Source organism: Strix uralensis, chromosome 2 (assembly GCF_047716275.1).
Source record: "Strix uralensis isolate ZFMK-TIS-50842 chromosome 2, bStrUra1, whole genome shotgun sequence".
NCBI lineage: Eukaryota > Metazoa > Chordata > Aves > Strigiformes > Strigidae > Strix > Strix uralensis.
In genome coordinates, this window is record NC_133973.1 from 137297771 (window position 1) to 137317902 (window position 20132).

At 43.9% G+C, this 20132-nt stretch overlaps 1 protein-coding gene across 8 annotated transcripts in view; it reads left to right on the forward strand.

The window, feature by feature from the left end:
• The window catches only part of PPME1 (protein phosphatase methylesterase 1), a 34878-nt gene extending 15242 nt beyond the window's left edge, over window positions 1-19636 (forward strand). For 4 of the 8 annotated variants that reach the window (XR_012627787.1, XR_012627791.1, XR_012627792.1 and 1 more), the window contains 13 exons: window positions 1749-1841; window positions 4724-4781; window positions 5323-5374; window positions 7698-7852; window positions 8388-8478; window positions 9195-9260; window positions 10059-10191; window positions 10937-11066; window positions 11761-11805; window positions 12759-12823; window positions 13872-13939; window positions 14572-14712; window positions 15262-17547. Coding sequence is in view for 1 of the 8 variants with exons in the window: in XM_074860583.1 (XP_074716684.1) it covers window positions 1749-1841; window positions 4724-4781; window positions 5323-5374; window positions 7698-7852; window positions 8388-8478; window positions 9195-9260; window positions 10059-10191; window positions 10937-11066; window positions 11761-11805; window positions 12759-12823; window positions 13872-13939; window positions 15262-15280 (975 nt within the window). In the remaining 7 variants the exon portion in view is untranslated. Of the gene's footprint in view, window positions 1-1748; window positions 1842-4723; window positions 4782-5322; window positions 5375-7697; window positions 7853-8387; window positions 8479-9194; window positions 9261-10058; window positions 10192-10936; window positions 11067-11760; window positions 11806-12758; window positions 12824-13871; window positions 13940-14571; window positions 14713-15261; window positions 17548-17961 lie in introns of those variants that run through there. The other 4 variants (XR_012627790.1, XR_012627788.1, XR_012627789.1 and 1 more) reach the window with 4 other exon arrangements.
• The last annotated feature ends 496 nt before the right edge of the window (window positions 19637-20132 follow it).

Consider the following 20132-nt stretch of genomic DNA (forward strand, 5'->3'; position numbering starts at 1 on the left):
GCTGGCCAAGGTGGTGATGCCATCAGAGTCTTCTCTGTCAAACTGGGTTCTGACTGCAGCTGGTTCCTCTCCAAGATCTCTGCCCCCTTTGCAAATGTTCATGTTTGTTTTATACTTCTTTTCAAGCTGACTCTTCTTGGCCAGTCTTCCAGTTACTGTTTAATCCAGCTGATGGCAGTCATCCTCTTTGACATGCTCAAACTGCCGTTGTTTTGAGGCCATTTGCTAACTGGGAGCACCCCAACAAGTACAGTGTGTGAAGGTGCTGGGACGAAGCTTCCCATCAGTCCTACTCTCTGCCTATAGCTCTAACAAAAGCAGGTTAGAGAGGTACTGCCAGGTCTTTTGACCTAATTACAAAATGCAAACATTTTAATCTGTGTTTAAATAACACAACCTTGTAGTTTAAATAGTGGTGTAGTTTTTAAGCATGCATATTCTAGCTTGGCTGTGAGGAAAACCAAACTTTCAAGCTATTTCTCTCCAAATACCAATTTTGTAATTACTTCTCTAATGCCAGTAGCATGTGATGCTTTGAAATGAGAAAATTCTCCTTGTTGTTTTGCTCAGTTTGTCATTATTTTGTGTTTATTAACTGCATTTATCCAATTGATCCTATGAATTCTTCATGATGCGCACCTTGTCTGCCTTTGATGTAAGGGCTGTGCACACCCCTGAGGCTTCATAAATAATAAATAAAAAGGATAATGGACCTATTTGGTTAGGTGGTGTACATAAGCATCCCAAATGTAAGCAAATCTTAGTTGTTTGGGATTTATTGTGCTACCTATAACCTTTAATAGAGCTTGAGCTCCCCTTTGAAAGGTTGTGGACAGACATGTGCTGTGGAAGCAGCTGAATTAACGAATGGAGTTGGTGCCCACTGTTCTGCTCCAGCTACCTGTTACTGCTCCATCAGATCTCCTTGCGTGAACAAACCCCAGCTGATGAAGCTGTTTTAAGCTGACACAGCTCGCTGTCACTGAAACAGCGCAGGGAGCACCTGCCTGAACTGTTTGCAACCAGCAGATCCAAAGGGCACTGCAGTATTCAGCAGAAAAACGATGAACAGCCTCCTCCCTAACCACAGCTGTCATGATTAGATTCAGAGGAATGCTTTTGTCCACCCCAAGACCAGAGGGAGAGCAGCAGAAGGAGGTGAAGTGGCTTGTCTCATCTGTTGGTCACAGTTTTGGACACTAAACACAGATCTCGCAACTCCTAGTTCTGTGCCTTTCTCAAAGTGACATTATTTTTAGTGATAGTTAAACTGATTTTTCAGCATCTGCATATATACTGTAAGGGGACTTTAGCTATCATAACGAAATGTCTTTGCTGTGTAAGTTCCAGCGAGTAATTATATTGCCTTAAAAATCTTGTTTACTGGTTTATCTGACATTTTTCCTTGGAAATAATAAGAAAATACTCCGAAAGTACATGCTCCAAAGTGCATGCTGGTTTGTTTTTTCTCTTAGTTGTTCAATTTCACTGTTGTGCACAGGGGGAAAAGAGTGCAGGCAGGAGATGCATGGATTACAGGGAGAAGGAGACCTGGGCAGCAGGAAAACAACTCTTGAAGCTTAAATAAAGTGGGTTAAGTTTTGTCCAGGTTATGCTTGCAGATGCCTCTTGATGAGAGGGAGAAATGAGGCCTTGGGTACAAATCACTGTTGGGTTTTGCAGACTCCAAATTACATTCAGCAAAGTAACTTCAAATAAGTTTATGAAATGTCCTTAACTGTTCATACACTTTTCGAATTTACAAAAGCGGACTGGAGGGGCCTGTCTTACTGCTGTTACATGGTGGAGGCCATTCTGCTCTTTCCTGGGCTGTATTTACTGTAAGTAAGCTGCTGCTGTATAGAATATATATGTATGCAAATATAGTCCTCAGAGCATGGAAGGCAGCTAACCATTCAGCTGTGTTAAGCACAGAAAAATCAATTCAGAAAACTGTCTTATAATCTCCTGGTGCACACCTGACTCAAGTCTTCTAAACATTTCACTGTCAGTGTGTACATTAAATAGGCAAAGCACATGCAAAGGTTTATCATCTAGGTTTTAATTATCAGCACTAACCAAAACTACACCTGCCAAATAGCATGCAAGTTTTAATGAAGTGCCAAGATATTGCTCATCATAGCATATCCATTTTTTTTTTTCAGAAGGCTGCTTTTTCGTGACTACCAGTGAAAGTTCAACAGCTTTATCTCATCATAACAATATTATCTTTGCATGGTTGAGGTCCTGTTTGACTTGTTGAGAAAGCTCATGTGCTGCTCAGGCAACTCTCTGAAACATGAACTGGTGTCAGTAGGAGTGAGTGTGGGCACTGACCAAAGGAAAGTTCCTCCCTCCCACTTGTTCCCTTTAAAAATTAAAGGGAGTTAGGGAAGAAAACTTGTAAAGGATTTAAAGTAAAGTAAAATCACTTGCAGTGTGTGATTTTTATTTGGGACCTTTTTAATCCAGGAACTCTTTGAGCTGTCTAGTGCCCTTAACAGAAGGATGCTGTAGGATGACTTTCATGGAAATGCAGCTGGACAGATGAAGCCTCTGGGTCTCCCCTGTGCCCTTGGCTGTGTCATATTTGTTACCTTTGAACAGTTTGGTGGGCTGTAGATCATTTAGCCTTTGAGCAGAGATTCAAACAAATAACAAGAATGAACATTTTGGAAGAGTCACTACCAACTGCTCTTGAATTCCCAACATGACTACTGTTGAGTAATCCCAATGGTGTAATCATAAACCATCTTGTAATATGATGAGACACATTAGAAAAATACTTTGCCAACTGGCCTGTAATTTTGGTATTGAATAGTAGTTTTACACCTAACAGTTCATTTGTAACTAGCTGAGCTGGAGACGGGCGCAGATATGGGTCTGTTGAAACTGTTGAACTTTAAGTCTTAAATCTCTGTCGCTAAATCCTGTAGTTACTTGCTTGTAGCTCACTAGTTGCCACGACGGACAGATGTCTTCCTATGCTAGTTTAGTGTTTTTGTCATGGTGTATAAGTGCCTTAAACAGATGTAATGAAGGTCACAGTTTTTAATTGGAGGCAGAGGTATGAAGTCATGTTTTTCTGAGTTAAGGAAAGGGCTTCTTGGAAGACACTTCCACTCTGTAGAGCTCTTTTTTTCCAATAGCAACACCAATACCATTTTTACATTTAAAAATCTCCAGAGTTGAATTTAGCGGAGTGGTTGCAGTCATAACACTGTACCTTACAGTTCCTGGCTTCTTATGTTACTGTTAGCAATTAACCAAGTTAGATGATATACAAGATTCACATAGATTTACACCTTGCACTTGAGACTGCAGCTGGAGAAAGAAACTGCCACACCAATTAGCTTATGCCTTTGTGTGGCTGCTAAAGAATTTTTTCCTTTGTGCGTTTTGAAAGGGAAATTTGTCCCAAGCAATCAAGTGTTAAATGTTTGGGATGAACCAGAACTAAAAAAAAAAAATCCCCAAACAAACCCTCCTCACCAAAAACCAAGAAGAAACTCAAACTGGGAAGCATTAAGAGTAACCATCTATAAATAAAATAACAGCCTGCAGGCATGAGGTGCTCCTTCCTTCTTTTGCTTATTGGCCTGATAACTTCCTGGATGATGTGTTTGTACTTCTCTTGGCCAAACTACTCCTATTTGGAGAAAAGTCAGGGCACTGGAAAGCTTCCCATTCTCTTACATCATGTTGATGATCCTCTTTCCTTACTCCCTACTGACAATACTTTGATTTTTAGCAGCAGACTGCTCATCTGACTAGTTAAATTATTGCCTAGGTGCATAAGTACTTTGCAGATTGAGGTTTCAGAGTGTCTTTAGGGGCTCTAAAATATTAACTTGTGGATTCAGAGATTTTTGGGAGAGCGACTGCCACAGTCATTTAGGAGTTGAATAGCTGAACAACCAAAATATGAGGACTGGGTAGCTTTCAGATCTCTGCCCGTTATGTAGGTGGTTCTATTAAGAATCCCTCAACAAATTCCCCCACTCCTGCAGGGCTGTTATTTAAATAATCAATGATTCCTTAGCGCAGAAGTCTTCCTTTCAACAGAGAATGCCACTTAATCACTGTGATGCCTGAAATAACTTACGTAAATTGAGCTGTCAGGGACAAATAGAGCCATAATTGTATTGCAGCCATACCTTACTTCAGAAAGATTCCTCACTTGTTTCCCCTGACCCCTTTGGACTAATAAATTTTTGTACATTTCAGCCTTACTGTAAAATTCTCTTCTTTGAGAGCAAATTGAATGTGTGCTGCAAAACAGCTGCTTCATCTTCATGTCTGCTGTACGGCCAAGACTAATTCTGTAACGTGTGGGGCTCGGGGAAGGGGGGGCATTACTTTGGTGTCTGTATTCCCACTGCTGCATTTCAGTTTTCAGAGGTGCTACAGAGCTTGAATTCATTATCCTAGGAAACACACATAATGTCTTATGTGCAGGGAAATAAATGTCCTCGGAGACGACATTAACAATGGTAGAAAGGATGGAGCTTTGGTTAATTAAGGGTAGTTTATGTGGAATATTCTTACTTGCTTTCTGTGACACCTCGTGCAGTCCAGGTTCAGCCATTTTGTTGACGTTAGAGAGTTTTTGTCACACGATCCGAGCCTTTGCTGTTGTTTCAGGCAGTGTTTAGTATTGCTAATCCTTTGTAGATGAGGTGTGGCACTTTGCAAATTGTATTATCTTTGTCCCTTCTTGCAGTCTGCAATCATTAACAGGATTCAGTGTAGGATTGTGGCTTTAGATCTCCGAGGCCATGGTAAGTAAAATAAATTTAAAATCACATAAGCATGTTACACGCTCTTGTTTTTGAAAGATGATGTAATGAATCCCTCCCAAGATGACTAAAAGCATCCTTAAGGCATCCCCATTTTTATTTAAAAGCAGGGAGAGAAAAGTGGCTTCTGGAGCTCTGCAGCCACCTGTCCTCACGTGCCAGAAGCTGAGACTCCCCGTGCCTTTGGGTGAGGCAGTGGTGGACTTGTTCCTTCCTACATACTGGCACCAACCCCCTCCTTCATATTTTCATAACATATGGGTGGTCTTTACCATTAGAAATAAGGTCTGTTCTTTAGTTTTAAGATATATTGCAATTATGGACAGTGTTTCTTACCCGTAAGCTATAATGCGATAAAGTACCAACCGTTCTTATTAATTCCAGGTTTCTTAATTATTCATGTTAACTGCAGTAGGCTCGCTCTTAATAACTGTGCCAAAAAGCTTTGTACTGTTGCTCTAATTCCTGAGCAGACTGAAGGTTTCCAGCTTATGTGAACTTTACTTTTTTTTTGTTCTTTCAGGAGAAACAAAAGTTAGGAATCCTGAAGATCTGTCTGCAGAGACTATGTCAAAGTAAGGAAGCTTATGCTCTCTCTTCAGAATTTCACTTTTCACAAACTTTTCTTTTCTTGATTGAACAATAAACTACTTGAGGACATGCAGCCTTCATTCAAGGGAGCTGGTAGATTAATTTCCATTTTGTCCTTCCGTTTTGGGTCAGTGTGAAATTTATTTGAAAGGAAGAGGACTTGGGGGTATTAGCGGATGGAAAACTGCCTGTGAGCCAGCAACGTGCGCTGGCAGCCCAGAAAGCCACCCGTGTGCTGGGCTGCACCCAGAGCAGTGTGGGCAGCAGAGCGAGGGGGGGGGATTCTCCCCCTCTGCTCCGCTCTTGGGAGACCCCCCTGCAGTGCTGGGTCCAGCTCTGGGGGCACCAACAGCAGAAGGACACGGACCTGCTCGAGCGGGGCCAGAGGAGGCCACGAAGATGCTCGGGGGGCTGGAGCACCCCCCTGTGAGGACAGGCTGAGAGAGTTGGGGGGTTCAGCTGGAGAAGAGAAGGCTCCGGGGAGACCTTAGAGCGGCCTCCCAGGACTGAAAGGGGCTACAGGAAAGGGGGGAGGGACTCTTGATCAGGGGGTGGGGATAGGACGAGGGGGAACGGGTTTAAACTGAAAGACGGAAGTTTTAGATGAGATCTAAGGCAGAAATTGTTCCCTGGGAGGGTGGTGAGGCCCTGGCACAGGCTGCCCAGAGAAGCTGTGGCTGCCCCCTCCCTGGAAGGGTTCAAGGCCAGGTTGGACGGGGCTTTGGGCAACCTGGGCTAGTGGAAGGTGGCCCTGCCCATGGCAGGGGGGTGGGACTGGATGATCTTTGAGGTCCCTTCCAACCCAAACCATCCTGTGATTCTGTATCTCTTCTAGCTGAGTCACATTCCAAACTGGAGTTGTTCTCTAGGTGTCCTCAGTTTTTAAACTCACTTTAAAAATCAGTGTCTTCATTGCAGTGAACAGTTTAAACCTGCAACACTCTGTAACGCTTGCTAGAGATTTCCTAATAGAAGGGGAATGCTTTCCTCGGACATAACTGAATGGGGCATTTTAGCTTGAAATCGCCAGTTTGGTTCTTCCTCGAGCAGGCGTTCAGAGCGTGCCCACCTTGGACTTGTGGCATCCCCAAAGTGTGGGTCACAGACTGAGACTTTCAAGCGTGGAGGGAGTTGCTTTTTCAAACTACCCCGACCTGCTTTGGGATGCAAATCCCCCTCTTGACAAAGCTGTAAGAAAAGCAAATACCCACCGCTAAGCACATTATGTTATGTCCACATTTAGTACAAAGAGACTCTTTGCTATGACTACAATTAAATCATGAAGGATTTTGTAACCTTCGTATGAACAAATCCACTCGGTTTGTTGTGGGGAGGCCATGTGTGAAATGTATTCTGACTTCCATTGTATACCTTATTGCTACTGCTTACGCCTTGTCAGATCCTGATGTGTTATTGCCCTCAGGAGATGCCGTATGAAATGATTAGAATTTTTTAGATCTGGAGCAGCACTACCATTGGGGGAAAACAAGTTCCTTCTGTTTTTAAACCTTTCTCTCCTCTTAGCAATGAGCTTGAAAGTTCCTCCTGAATAGCCTTTAAATGGGAGCCTTAAATTATAGCTTTTTTTTTTTTTAAATCAAATCAAACAATTTTCTCTGGCAGAGCAAACAAGCTGGTCAACCTTTTTTTTTTTTTTTTTTGGACTTGTTTTCCATTTTCTAGTTGCTCTGCTGTTTTGGGTTTTGTGTGTTGCCTCAGCCAGCTTTCACATACTGCAGTGACAGCTTCAGTTGAAAGTACATGTCCTACGAAAAGGATGGGGAAATTGCCCCTTGCTGTGTAGTATCTGTGCTCCTAGAGAGTCTGAATCCTTGTGCTCAGTGTTGTTTGTCTTTGCCTTGCTCAGTAGGGCTCAGTTATTTTCTCTCTTTAATTGAAAACTATTTCTCCTCTCAGAATGGTGAATGTCTTAGTCTACGCTTGCATTCAAGAGGACTTGACAGCTTTTTCTCACCTTTTATTTAAAATTCCCACCAGCTAATGTCAATGTAAAATGTTTTCTTCAGGGATTTATTTTAAATGAGCACTTTCAGTTAATAAAACCAGAAATGACATGCTTGTTCAGGAAAGTATTGGCTTGAATGGTTTCCTGTATTGGTACCTAGATGAAACAGTGGGAAGAGAATAAACTTGTCTCAATTACCTGGGAGTTAAATGACCATACAGACAGGATTTGGAGCCAGACATCTGCCTTGGATCTGTACTTTTCTCTTCCCACTGTACAAATCTGCTTCAGAAATGTATCACGGTAGAGATGCCGACCTTGCTTTTATCTTGATTTGGCAGAGACGTTGGAAACGTGGTTGAAGCTCTGTATGGGGACCTTCCTCCCCCCATCATGTTGATTGGGCACAGCATGGGGGGTGCCATCGCCGTGCACACAGCGGTCGCCAATTTGGTGCCAAGTTTACTGGGTCTGTGCATGATCGATGTTGTGGAAGGTAAGCGTGTGTATCCTTGGGTGGGGTTCTGTATCTTTGGATGGCTTTCTGTCTTCCATGTTGATCTTTTTTTTTTTTTTAAAATCTCCAAATCCCTGAATACAGAAAATTTTGCCCAGTTTTTAAACCAATGCCAATAACATCCTCCTAACAGATGCCACCTACACAGCAGTCTTTCTAGTGTGACCCCTCCTTTTGCTTTTCCCAGATGGGCTCCCTGTTTCCTGATCATTTCTTTGCAATCCTTTCTTGTTAGCAGGGAGAAGGGTGGCTTTTTATATAATGCATGGTGCTGATGGGTGGTTACTGCTTCCTCTTGCTGTCTGAATGTCCTACCTGTTCAAATATTAATTGTCTAATGTGGGAGCAGGTGTGACTGTGGGTTTAGGAGTACTACGCTGTACCATCCTTAACAGCAGTAAATCCCCAGTGAGCTCCAGCTCTCTCTGAGGGTGTTCCCTGGTAGCCAGTTCTGTATAGAGGGATGTGGCAATAATTTCATCAGATGCCATAAAGTTAAAATACTTGCTTTTAGGCACAGCCATGGATGCGTTGAACAGCATGCAGAACTTCTTAAGGAGTCGTCCCAAAACATTCAAGTCACTTGAGAATGCCATTGAGTGGAGGTAATGCATGGGCTTATGTAGTTTCCAAAATCACTTGTCTTTGTAGCTTGACTCCCAAAGGAAACAAAGTTTATATAATTTGTCTGTTCTCCTTTTGCACTCACTTCCCCAACTCTTGTTGCCAGTTCCTTGACTGATTTGACGGGGGGAGAGGGGTCTCAAAGATAATTAATTTCCTAGGAGACTTGGCTAGGTGTTGGAGAAGGATCCTCTAAGAGTTTCAACTAATGGAAAGCTTCAGGATTTGAATTGCTGCTTCCTTGTAAGTGTCCCAACTATTGCAGAAGAAACTAGAGACATCCATCCCATGTGTAAAATACAGGACTTATTTCCAATTTGGCAGTAATTGTTTATGTATTTGGCAGCTGAGTTTGAAAGGGAGAGGCCTTGTGGTTAAGTTTGTAGATTGGATAACAGAAAGGCCCGTTCTGTTACCAAATACTCATGTAGTTTCTGACCTCTCCCTGTCCCCCTGTCACCAGCACTTCTCCCACATGTCACTGAAACTGTGAATTTAAAAGACAACAGGGGGTTCAAGTGAGTCGGCACGTAGTGTGATCCACTCCAAACGCCTTCTGAGAACAGGAGGTTTGGGAATGGTTTGGGGAAATCGTGAGCTGTAACGGGTTTTTGCTCCTGTTTCTGGGCCTGATAGTTCCTGAATCTATTTAGTAAGTATTTCTGCCCTTCCTTTCATTTTTATTTTTTTTTTCTAGTGTAAAAAGTGGACAAATAAGAAATCTTGAATCTGCCAGAGTTTCTATGGTCGGTCAAGTCAAACAGTAGGTGGTTTTTGGTTTTGTTTCTTTTAAATGTCTTGAAATCAACTTGTCTGTTTTACATTACTGTAACTAGAGAGTATAAATGTGCTTGAAAGTGAAAATTTCTTCTAGCAAATACAAATTTCTTATCATTTGGTCACAGTTAATACCAGCAGCAGCACTGAATAATAATCATGGCACTTGGAGAAAACCTGGCCAAAATTTCCCTGAGGCAAAATGTTTTAAGAAGTTTAACTACTGCTGGTTGTGTAATTCCTTGGTTTGTCTGCCTTTCTGCAGACATTAAGAAATAAGTGTTAGTCCAATGCCTCTTCAGAAATTTTACCCTAAATCAGGTTGGCCTTCTGGGTCTCTCTCTTCCTTTTAGAAATGGTTTAATTATCTGTTGCGTTTTGGGAGTGGTCTGAGGTGGGTTTCGGGAGGGATCAGAGTAACCTGCTTGTGCCACTCTAATCCTTGACACATGTGGAGCCCTTACAAATCTCTTGTGCTCTGTTAAGAAAAGCTGTTGTTGATTGTGTTACCACTTCTGCCTCCTCCGAGTAGCTGTTTGCATTTATATTTGCACTGGGATACATGTGCTGTGCAGGCACTCGATCCCATGGCTAGTCATGACTATCTTTCATCCACAGCTACTTTTAAACTTGAGGGGATTTTTTTCAGCCAGTATCTGAGAAACTGCTGAACACTTTAGGTTAAAACCTGTTATTTTTTAGGTTAAAACCTGTTATTTTTTAGGTTAAAACCTGTTATTTTTTTGTTTTGGCAGGGAATCAGCTTCTGGTTTTATTTTCACAGGTGCGAAGGGGCTGCCAGTCCTGAATGTCCTAAAGCCATAGTGGAGGGTATTATTGAAGAAGAGGAGGAGGAGGAAGAGGATGAGGAAGGGGGAGGCTCTGTCAACAAAAGGAAGAAAGAAGATGACACAGAGGTAGGAAATCTCTTGCTGTGTTTTCAGCTCGTGTTTGCATGATGCTCCCCTGCAAGAGTAGCCACCAGTAGTTATCCAAATCATTCTACTATAAAATGGAGCAGCTCCAGGGACTGAAAACTTTATATTGTGACTGTTGTTTTTCTTCTTTGTCTTGTGCCGCTGATTCTGTCTTGGACTGGTACCTGAAAGCATGTGTTTGGTTTTATTTCCTGAGATGCTCACAGATTTAACGCGTATGGCCTGAAATAGGGCTTCTGGCCTTACTGAGGAATGCTCTTTTCTGAGTCTTTGTGGTATTTTTGTTCGTTTCCAAGACACAGTAGCATTCAGGAGGTTGTACAGGCAATTGCAACTTAGGAATGTAAATTCCTCGAGGAAAATGGTTGTAGCCAGCTCAGCCCCTTGTGTTTCTGTGTCACCTAAGTGGGAGCCAAGTCTGAAGGTTCAGACAATTTGTGAGCTATTTGTGTCAGTAAAAAATAGCGAATCAAGTGCCCTGAATACTGCAGCCTTCTCGTGATCTGTAGGTGTAGCTCCTGCTGACTTTCTTGTTCCCTACTCGTGTCCTTTGGCTGTGATTTGGAGAGCAATTTAGGAGCAAGAAGGGTCATCCCCTGGAAGTGTGCAATCCACCAGAGGGAGCCAGTATTTTTTGATATATTCTTCCAAGTGGCACTCCGAGTTCACTTTATTTCAGCTGTTTTACTGATCACTAATGCAGAGCTCTCTCTCCTCCTTGCAGACAAAGAAGGAGCACTTATACACGTGGCGAATTGAACTGGCGAAAACAGAAAAGTACTGGGATGGCTGGTTCAGGGGTTTATCTAACCTCTTCCTAAGCTGTCCAACTCCAAAGCTTTTGCTTTTAGCTGGTATGTGTCTTTTCCAGTCCTGCTCAGGTTCAGTGGCTGTTTCTTCAGTCATGTCCCGCTTGTATTTTAGAGAATAGCGTCGGCGTTTGGCTAATGTCTTTCTCTGAGAATAGCAGACCTGTCTCTTCCACCTTGGCTTTTCTATGTATCTTGAAATATCATAAACTAGTCCATTTAATCCATGTAGATCTGGAATTATTCAGAGCCCCCAATATTAGAATAGCACATAATGACATACTGTCTACTGCTGCCGTTGGGTGGGTGTTTTACTTGTATGATGTGGAAGACGAGCAAACAGGACAGATCCAAGCTGCCCTTCAGCCTCTACTACTGTGGTATTTTCCTGCAGATATGGGTGTGATTTGAACTCTTCAACTGAAAGTCAAATTATCGATGTTCCAGAGCCAGCTATAGGCTCTTTTTGTACCCTGATAGGCAATTAAGTGCGTAACCACAGTAAATACCCTTTTAAGTTGTGGGGAAGCATGTGTTCTTGCATTTTTGGCTGGGATCCTTTCCTGTCACTTTACTCCCTTGAGGTGCATCAGTGAAAAATCCTTGTGAGTGTCAGAGATGATGTTTCTTTTGTGTTTTTTCAAGCCAAATGTCTCTTTCAAAACGTCGAGTAAAGCCTTGCTTAGACAGTCATGTTCTCTCTGGCTTTTCTCCAATACATCTGTTTGTTTGATTGTAGGTGTTGACAGGCTGGATAAAGATCTAACAATTGGACAGATGCAAGGTAAATATTTAATATTGTTACTCTATCCTCACTGTAATGCTCTTTTTGGGTGATAGCTTGTTGCTATGGGTACACAAAAGAGAGTTAGCTGGAGTGGCCTCTTACCAGGTGCAGTCTATATCGAAACAAATGTGCATTAAAGAACTGTCTGTGGTTGTAGGAAAGGTGGAGAAATTGAGAAGGGAAAGGTTGAATTAGAAGTTGTGAAGTGCTGTTGCCATAGTTTTTGTTCAGTCTAGTGTTCAATGTTTCCAGCAATGGAGCTGCCACACTTTTGGATCAGAATGATTGTCTGTGAGGGCTTCTTTCTAATCTGTTTTTTTCCCTTTCTAACTACATTCCTGATGTTCCTGGCTAGAACACCTGAGACCATCCAAAACTGTCTGGTCTCCTGGTGTTTCTGGCAGACATCAGACCAAGATTCAGCATCTGCATTAATGTTTTGGGTTTTGTTTTTTTCATTTTTTTTTCCCCATCCCAGCTTGATTGATTTCCAGAGCAACCAGTACTGGAAAGTAGTTTGGGGTAGCAGGATAAACATTACGTTAAGGTAGATCTGATAACAGTTCCAACTCTGAAAGTTAGTCTTGCCTGTGTCAAGAAGCTCTTAAGAACTTCAGCTTTGTTTTAAGTCCTGGGAACCTGCTCTAGTTACACCTGGGGAAGATGAATTAAGCAGTTGGTTCTTGCTTTCTTTGGAAACTGTCTGCTGTGTGTGTTGTACAGTTTGCCCTAGACTCCTGTGCCTTCCCTGGTCCTTCTTTGCCAGATGCATATAGTGAGATTTCGTGAGGTTTGTTTGTAAAGAATGTGAGTTCATAAATTCACAGTGCTTTTAAGGCTCTAGTGTCAGATGTTTCCTGTGTACACAAGAACTGCTTGCCTATACCATTGCTGTTAGAAATCACGACGGCTTAAAAAGCAGCTCCAGTGATGACTCTCTTGATCTGCAGGGAAGTTTCAGATGCAGGTTCTCCCACAGTGTGGCCATGCAGTCCACGAAGATGCTCCAGACAAGGTGAGCCCCACTGTGGTGTTGCAGCTAGATAAATCACGGTCTTCACGGTTTAAATGCAAAAGGGGTCTGTTGCTTACGACGAAGGAGAGGTTATACTTCAGGGTCATTTTTTGGCACGACGTCTTAACTGGCTATTTGCAAAACAGCTTGGATTTTTAAGCTGGCTGGAAAGCCTGGACTAAGATGTTATGTGACACAGGGCTTGGCTAGGTTACAGGTTTAACTCCACACTCTTACCATGTGGAGTGTGGATTTATCCTCCCTGCCTTCCCTCATGAAGTTCTCTGCTCTCCCTTGTACTAAACTGCAGCTTTGGGGGTTTGATCTCTGTTTTTCCGAGTTGGGTGGCTCAGATTTTCCAAATACAAACCAAATGTTGCTGAAACAGCTTACAGATGGACAGAGCAGTGCTGCTTTTGGGTACTGCTGAAGTCAGTGTCCAGATAGAAGCAGGAATGTGGTGCAGCCAGTGGAGCCTGTGGTTGGAAACACGTCTGGTTTTAAAGCTTGTTCTACACTGACCGCTGTGAGTGTAAAACTCAGCCTTCCTGTGCTTGGCTTTACCAGTCTGAAATAGGGATTTTTATCTAAACATACCAAGTTCTTACATTCTTATTCTTTTTAATATACATTCTAAGCAGTATTATTACTGTCAGGCTACTGTCTTGATTTATTCTTTATAGGAATAACTTGCATCATGTTTTCTCCAGACCTTTTTTCCCTGCTAGACTTAGATACTGTTGTAAGAATTACTGAAAAAGGTGGAGAAAAAGTTTGGTCAGTTCTTGACTGTGAGATCAGTGTCAGAGTAAAGGTGGAAGCATGTAGTTCCTTTTTTTTATATATATGTGTGCTATACAGAGCTCTTAGTTTTAAAGGAGCAAACTTGGTTCAGCAAGAGGGTCCTGAGGACATGAACCGTTGGTGGAGATGCTGCAGGCTTTGAAACCTGACTGGATTTCTTGTTATCTTCCTGTCCCTTTAAATTCTGACCGATTTTTTTTTTTTAAATTTATTTATTTTTTAAATTTTTTTCCCCTTCCCTCAGGTTGCTGAAGCTGTTGCGACGTTCCTGATCCGTCACAGGTTTACAGAGCCCATCGGTGGATTCCAGTGGTAAGGCTCTGTGGGTGCTGGAGCTGCGCAGTCCTCGAGCAGAGCTCTTGCTCTTACTCCCTGCGTGTTTGGCTCTCAGTGTGGGAGGTTGGAGCTTTAGCAGAATGTTGAAAACCACATGTAGACAAACAGCTTTGAATCACAGCCAGTAATATATTTGATGTTTATGTGTTCTGTCTAAACTTCTCGCGTATTAACTTGGATTAATGAAACCTCCTCCCTTGGAGGGGAGGAGCAAAACAGATCCTCCCTAGCTGATTCCTTTCTTTATAGCCTGCTAGAAGGCAGGATTACAAGCTTTATGGTATTTAGTTTAAATAGCATTTTGTTTAAGTAATCAAGGCCCTGTGTTTTGGAAACAATTTGCACGCTTCTTTGGCCAAGAAATACTGGTGAGATTAGACAGGTAAAGCTGTGTGCTTCATGTTGCAGACTTTCTGTGCTTATCTCATGTGTTTTCATGTCATGATGAACTGTAGAAGCCAGGTCTCTGCGATCAGCCACGCAGCAGTGAGAGTAGATTGTGACTGATAAGGTTGATCGGAAAAACTCCCAGAGTCTTAGTTACAGTACCATAAAGCTAAGAACTAAACTAACGCTTAGACCTCCTAGAAGGTGCTAATCTGTTTTAGGATCATCTTTCAGGTGGATGGTAAAATAAGCAGGTTTCTTCAGCAGTCCTGAAAAGTCTTCCTGCTTTTAGCTAAGAATTCTTCAACAAAAGCTGTAAGCCCCAAAATGTGTGATGCTGTAGGACTGGCAGTGCTAAAGAGGTATTACTGGATGATCTCTTTCTTTTTTCCCCTTTATCCTGTGCCCTTGGGGATGAAACAGTAGAAGTGTAGGACTGTGAACTGCGTATTTTAAATCCAGTGAAAGGATATACTGTAGGTTGATGTGTAAACGGTGAGGGAGGGAGAAGACCAAAGGATTGTACGGCGTTGTATTGTTGAATCCCCACCAGGTATTTGGCAACCGGTGCTGTCTCTGTGAGTCTTTGAAGGCCTGTTGCTCCTGCTCATGCTCTCAAAAGCAGCTTTAAAACAAGAGGCTTTGGGAAAGTGAGGTGGCTTGCTGGCCTTATTGTGTCCTTAAGCCACAGACAGCAACATACTAAGCTTTTGTGCTTCTCACTATTACGTAGCTTACCAGTCACTGTTGAATGCATCAGTGCTGATTTTAACCTGCGTGATAAACTCCTTTTGGACTTGTTTTACCTTGGGTAACCAACAAAATTTAGGGTGTTGCAGAGTCAAATACCTGCAGAGAACACCTTGATTTTAACATGTGACCTCTCTTCCGCTCTCCTTTTTTCCTCCTAGTGTGTTTCCTGCTTGTTAATAGCCTGGTGTTCTCCAGCACTGAGTCCTGTTGTAAATAAACTGCACCAGAGGCCACTGTGATGTATCCATATCCTTTCATCTCTCCAGTTCAGCAGCAGTGAGAAGTTGGTGTGAGATTCATCCCCTAGAACTAGTTCTCCAGAATGTGTAAATGCTTAGGGACTTCCTTGCTGGGAAGCAGCTTGCACTGAAGACCATGAAAAGCTCTTCAGGCCCTTGGAAGTGGGCTCCTCTCTGCTGCCGCAAGGAAAGACCTCCCGAAATCCCAAGTAGTTGATCATACCGATCTCCATCAATTCTCAGGCTTTCTTGGACCCAACTGCAAAGGGGCCGTTGGCAGTCCAGATCCACCGAGGGCATTGCAGCATAGCCAAAGGCTTCAGGATTTCTCCATGGAATCGTCTAATCGTCTTTGAAGTGCCCCTTAGGTTTGTTTTTTATATACACGTTTCCCCTAAAGCAGACGAGGAATCGGCTTCACTGGGAGCTCAGGTTTCGTCTCACCAATGCCAGCCTTATGGGTTAAGCTGCGGGAAGAGCCTAGATGCTACTTCCCTGCGCAAAGTTGGACTGGACTGTAAAACAAAAAGGCGAGGGAGGACCGTGAGCTCCATTTCAGAGTCTTGCAGCTTTCTTAATACTCGTTTCAAGTTCTCACTGAGAAAAAGAGCCTGGATAAACTCCGTCTACTGCAGACACATAACAGGCAGGGGACGCTGGGCCTGCGTTTATGGGGAAGACCCAAGAGCAGCAGTAACACCGTGGTCTGCAGGCAGTTTGCCTCTTTGGCCGTTCTCTGTGCCTGGAATGTGTTTATGCTTCCCTTCTTGTAGCTGCTACACACAACCGAGCAGAGATCAGCGCCTTTTGGATGAAAAAATGCAAAATGTGCAGTAGATAAAACCCTGGAAGAGCTTGGAGTCAGTCCTGGTGATGTTGATGCAGAGGTGTAGGCAGCTGCTGAGTTATGCTCCCCCCCAGTATTGGAGGAAAGACCTTGTTTTCACTGTCACTTCCTAGATCGATTCACTGCCTGCCTTCCATATTTCCCTGTAAATGCAGTAGTTACACGGAGAGCTTTTCTTCAGGGTTAAATTATCCACAGACAGTTTGTCAGATTGCTTTCACCTAAGAATCACGCTTGAGCGTAAGAGCAGACACGTTTTGGGGCAGTTTTCCTCAATGTTTTGCTGGTGGATGTCTGAAATCTTTTTTTCTTTTTTTTCCCTTGTGTCCATAACCCCTTGATGCTGTATGATGAAAAGCAGTATTTTAACGCTGTTTTGCTGAGGCAGAGTTCTGTTGTTGGGCGGGTTTGGGAGCTGCGATGCGTGTCTAGGCGTACGTCCTGTGACAAGAGCCACCGTGAATTCTTGGCAATTGAGAGGTGCAGGTGGGGCAAAGGGAGAGGGTGTGAAGAGCTGGCAAAGCCCGATTTAACGTCGGCGTTCACCCTGATGGAGAACCACTTGTCTCCTCTGATTCATTCCCATGTGAGCCCTGGACACAGCAGTCATGGCGTTGTTCCGTGTCCCTTCCCTGACATGTCAGGGTGGGAAATGCCTGACTTAGAGACAAGAAAACCTCACTCCAGAGAGCTCTCCTGTCCTGGCACTTTGGCTATCAGCACTCAGGTGTTAAAGAGCAATTGCTGGCTCCTGGCACTTCCCTCCGTAAGTCACCGTGTTAATTATTGCATTAGTTTACTGTGACCTTGACGTTAATGTCCACCCCTGGTTTAGATGCTGATGGATTAAACGAATCTTCAGTAGTTGAGATGCAAAATAGTACTTTCCCCAGCTGTATCCTGCAAATTGGCAAAATTCTCAATCCTTTCCAGGTGAATCCTGCGTTCAAATTGTTAGAGATTAAGTACTACAGTGTGTATGTCCGGAGTCTCACTTCACGGGATAGTTAAGCATGTGCCTGTTGTCATACTCATGAATGATCTCGGTAAAGTCACATTCCTCCCTGCTGAAGTAACTTGGAGGATCTGGCTTGGAGTGATTCGTTGTGGTAACTCCTCGCATTTGCCTCTCATGTTGTCCCTTTCATTTGCTTTTACAGTTTGTGAGATCTTAAAAAAAAAACCCTCAAACAACAAACAAAACCCTCCGTGGAAAGCAAAAGAAAATCAGTTTTATATTCTGTAGAAGCACCGTTGGAAAATGAATGACTGTTTCCGAATCCTGTGGGCTCCCCAGAATTATATTTTGTTGTTAACATTTGAGAAGTGAGTGAAAAAATAAATATTTCAACAGCCTATTTAATGTGGCGTTTGCTCCGTGCCAAGCTCTCAGTCCTGACTTGCACAGACTAGGTAGCTGTTCAGGGACTCACGTAGTGCTGGCGTCAAAAAAAAAAAAAAAAAAAAGGTGCCTACGGGGGCAGGAGCAAGAGCGTGTGGGTGGGTGGAGGGGGAATTCCTTTCGGCTGTGTCGAGCCACGTACATTTTTGAGACTGTACTTTTGTCTGAAAAATATTAATGCTCCTGTTGCGGTTTCTTCTCCCTTTTCAGGGAGCTGCAGGCAGAGATAGATGGTGTTTAGGTGAAGGATAGCACAGGCTGTGGTGAAAGTAGCTGCAGAGAGAAGAAATGTTCTCTTTGACTCATGAAAAATGGGGACATCTAGAAAATCCCCCCATAACCACCAGCTTTTCCCTGCGTTTTTCCACAGCCTGCAGCATTGTACTGTCTCCGTGTAAAAGCAGAGAAGAGGCTGTCTGCATTGAAAGGATGCTGGTTTTACGCTGGCGCTTTTGATTATTTAGAAATCTTGCTTTTGTTCCAGTTGTTGGATTGTGGATCGGTGGAAACTTTCACAATGGAAAATCGCAAGGCTGAGCAGGAGCGGGAGATGCAGTTTGGGAGGCTGCTTTGTTGCAGGGTTCACTTCTTAAATTTTTCAAATCAGACCCAGGGTGGGTTTTTCCTGCTATAATCCTGGATTATATGCACCAGACAAAACCCACGGCGATTTGTAGATTCCAGGAGCGCTGAGATTGTTGGAAAAAGACATTTTCTGTATTGCAGAATTGTGTAGCTTTGCTTTGAATACAGATCCTGCGAACGCAGAGCTTGGCTCCGTGTCCTTCCACGTGCTTAAGCCAGCACAGTTCCTCCGTGCTTGTGTTTTGAAAACGCTGTTAGTGACCGGGGTGATCGATACACACAGACGCAGGCGCTCGGCGTTGAAATGGTGGCCGAATCGCGTCGCTCTACAGCGCTCGCTTTTCTTTTGAGCCTCTTTTTTTTTTTTTTTTGTCTTCAGCCTGCCCTGGTCCAGATGTGAAGTGAGTGGGAGATGATACCAAAGCCAATTAAAAATACCGATTCTTATTGTGACTGAAGGTCACTTTCTGTGCAACTGAGACACCCTCTGAGGAAAAAAAAAAAAAAAAAAGCACTACAGTAAAGCACGGAGTGACTTCTAAACTCCCCGTGGTCGGGGAACTCTCAGAGGTGGTGGTGGTGTGGTAGATCCCATTGGTGACACCAGTAGCCCAGTAAATACCGTGCTGGGGGAGTTCAGAGTGAACCTCCTTGCTTTTCCTCTCTCTGCCGCGCAGGGCTGAGTGATTGCAGTAGGGCAAAGCCACTTTGCTGGCTTCTCGTTCAGCCAGACCGTGCCAGGACTCTGAAAACTGTTATCAGTGTGCTGCCACATTTAACAGGGTCTTCGGTGAACGGAGGAGCACCCGGCGGGTATTGGAGCAGGAGAGAGTGAACAGCTTTGTGCTGATGTTCTCCACCTCCTCGACTTTTGCGCTGATGTTTCTCCTCCCCTCCGCTATTGCCTTTTATCTGAGCGTTGAAGGTGTCTGGCAGTCAGCCGTTTGCTGGTTTGAACTGGTGCTCAACACTCCTGAAAATCTAAACCTTAGATCTTCAGGTAAGGTCCAAAAAAATAGTTGATGGGTTGCCACTTCCAAGAAAACTTGGCCCTGGTGCGTTATAACACCCGTGTCTGAGCCTGGCGCTCCCCTCACGACCTGAAACTGCTGTTTGTGAGGCCCAAACCTGCCTCCCTTGGCTGTATCATCTGCCCTGATCCATCCGGTTACGCTGCACCCTCGGCACCTTGTCCCTAAAGCATCCGAAACCTGCGGGATAGCGCTTGGGTGTTTGCTCCAAGCTTTGCTGTTGGATGCTTGGCTGGTTTAAACCAAGCTTTCCCAGTCTGGCGGGCTGACCTCTTACCACGTGCTGCTCTTTCCAGAAGGAAAATGTGTGTGTGTGTGTGTGTCAGTTCTCCGGAGACCGCGCTCTGTGTCCCGCGTCAGCCTCATCCTCTTCGTGTCTTGTTCAGTGTCTGTTTCTCTCGCCTACAAATAAAGCATTTGTGAAAAGCCTGGGGTAGGAACTCCTCCTTTCCCTTCAGCTGCGGTCCTGGGGCTCCTCGGAGCAGCAGGAGGAAGGGTGTTGATCCGGCTGTTCCTGGGCCAGCCCCAAGCCTTGGCTTTTTCTGGTGACTCACAGAAGCCTCTTGTCATCCAAAATATTCCCCCATCCCTTCTCCAGTGTGGGGAGGAGGTGGGGGGGGGGGGGGGGATGCTTTAACCACAGCTTTTGCTTTTTCCCCTCCCCTCCATGACCGATGGCTCCCACGTGTACAGAAACATCTGAAAGTAATAAACCACGGTGCTCTGGCTGTTAAATAACCTGTGCTGCGTTGAACCGTGTGTTTTATAATACTCTGAAAATGGTGGGGTCGTTGTTCCTAGCTGAAGAGCAGGAATTTGGGGAAATTTGCTCTGAAATTTTGCAAACTCTCACATTCAAGCAGGCTTAACAGAGCTGGAAAGGGTTCCTGGAGCCTCTTCCTGCTGCTCCAGCTCATCCCGTGTG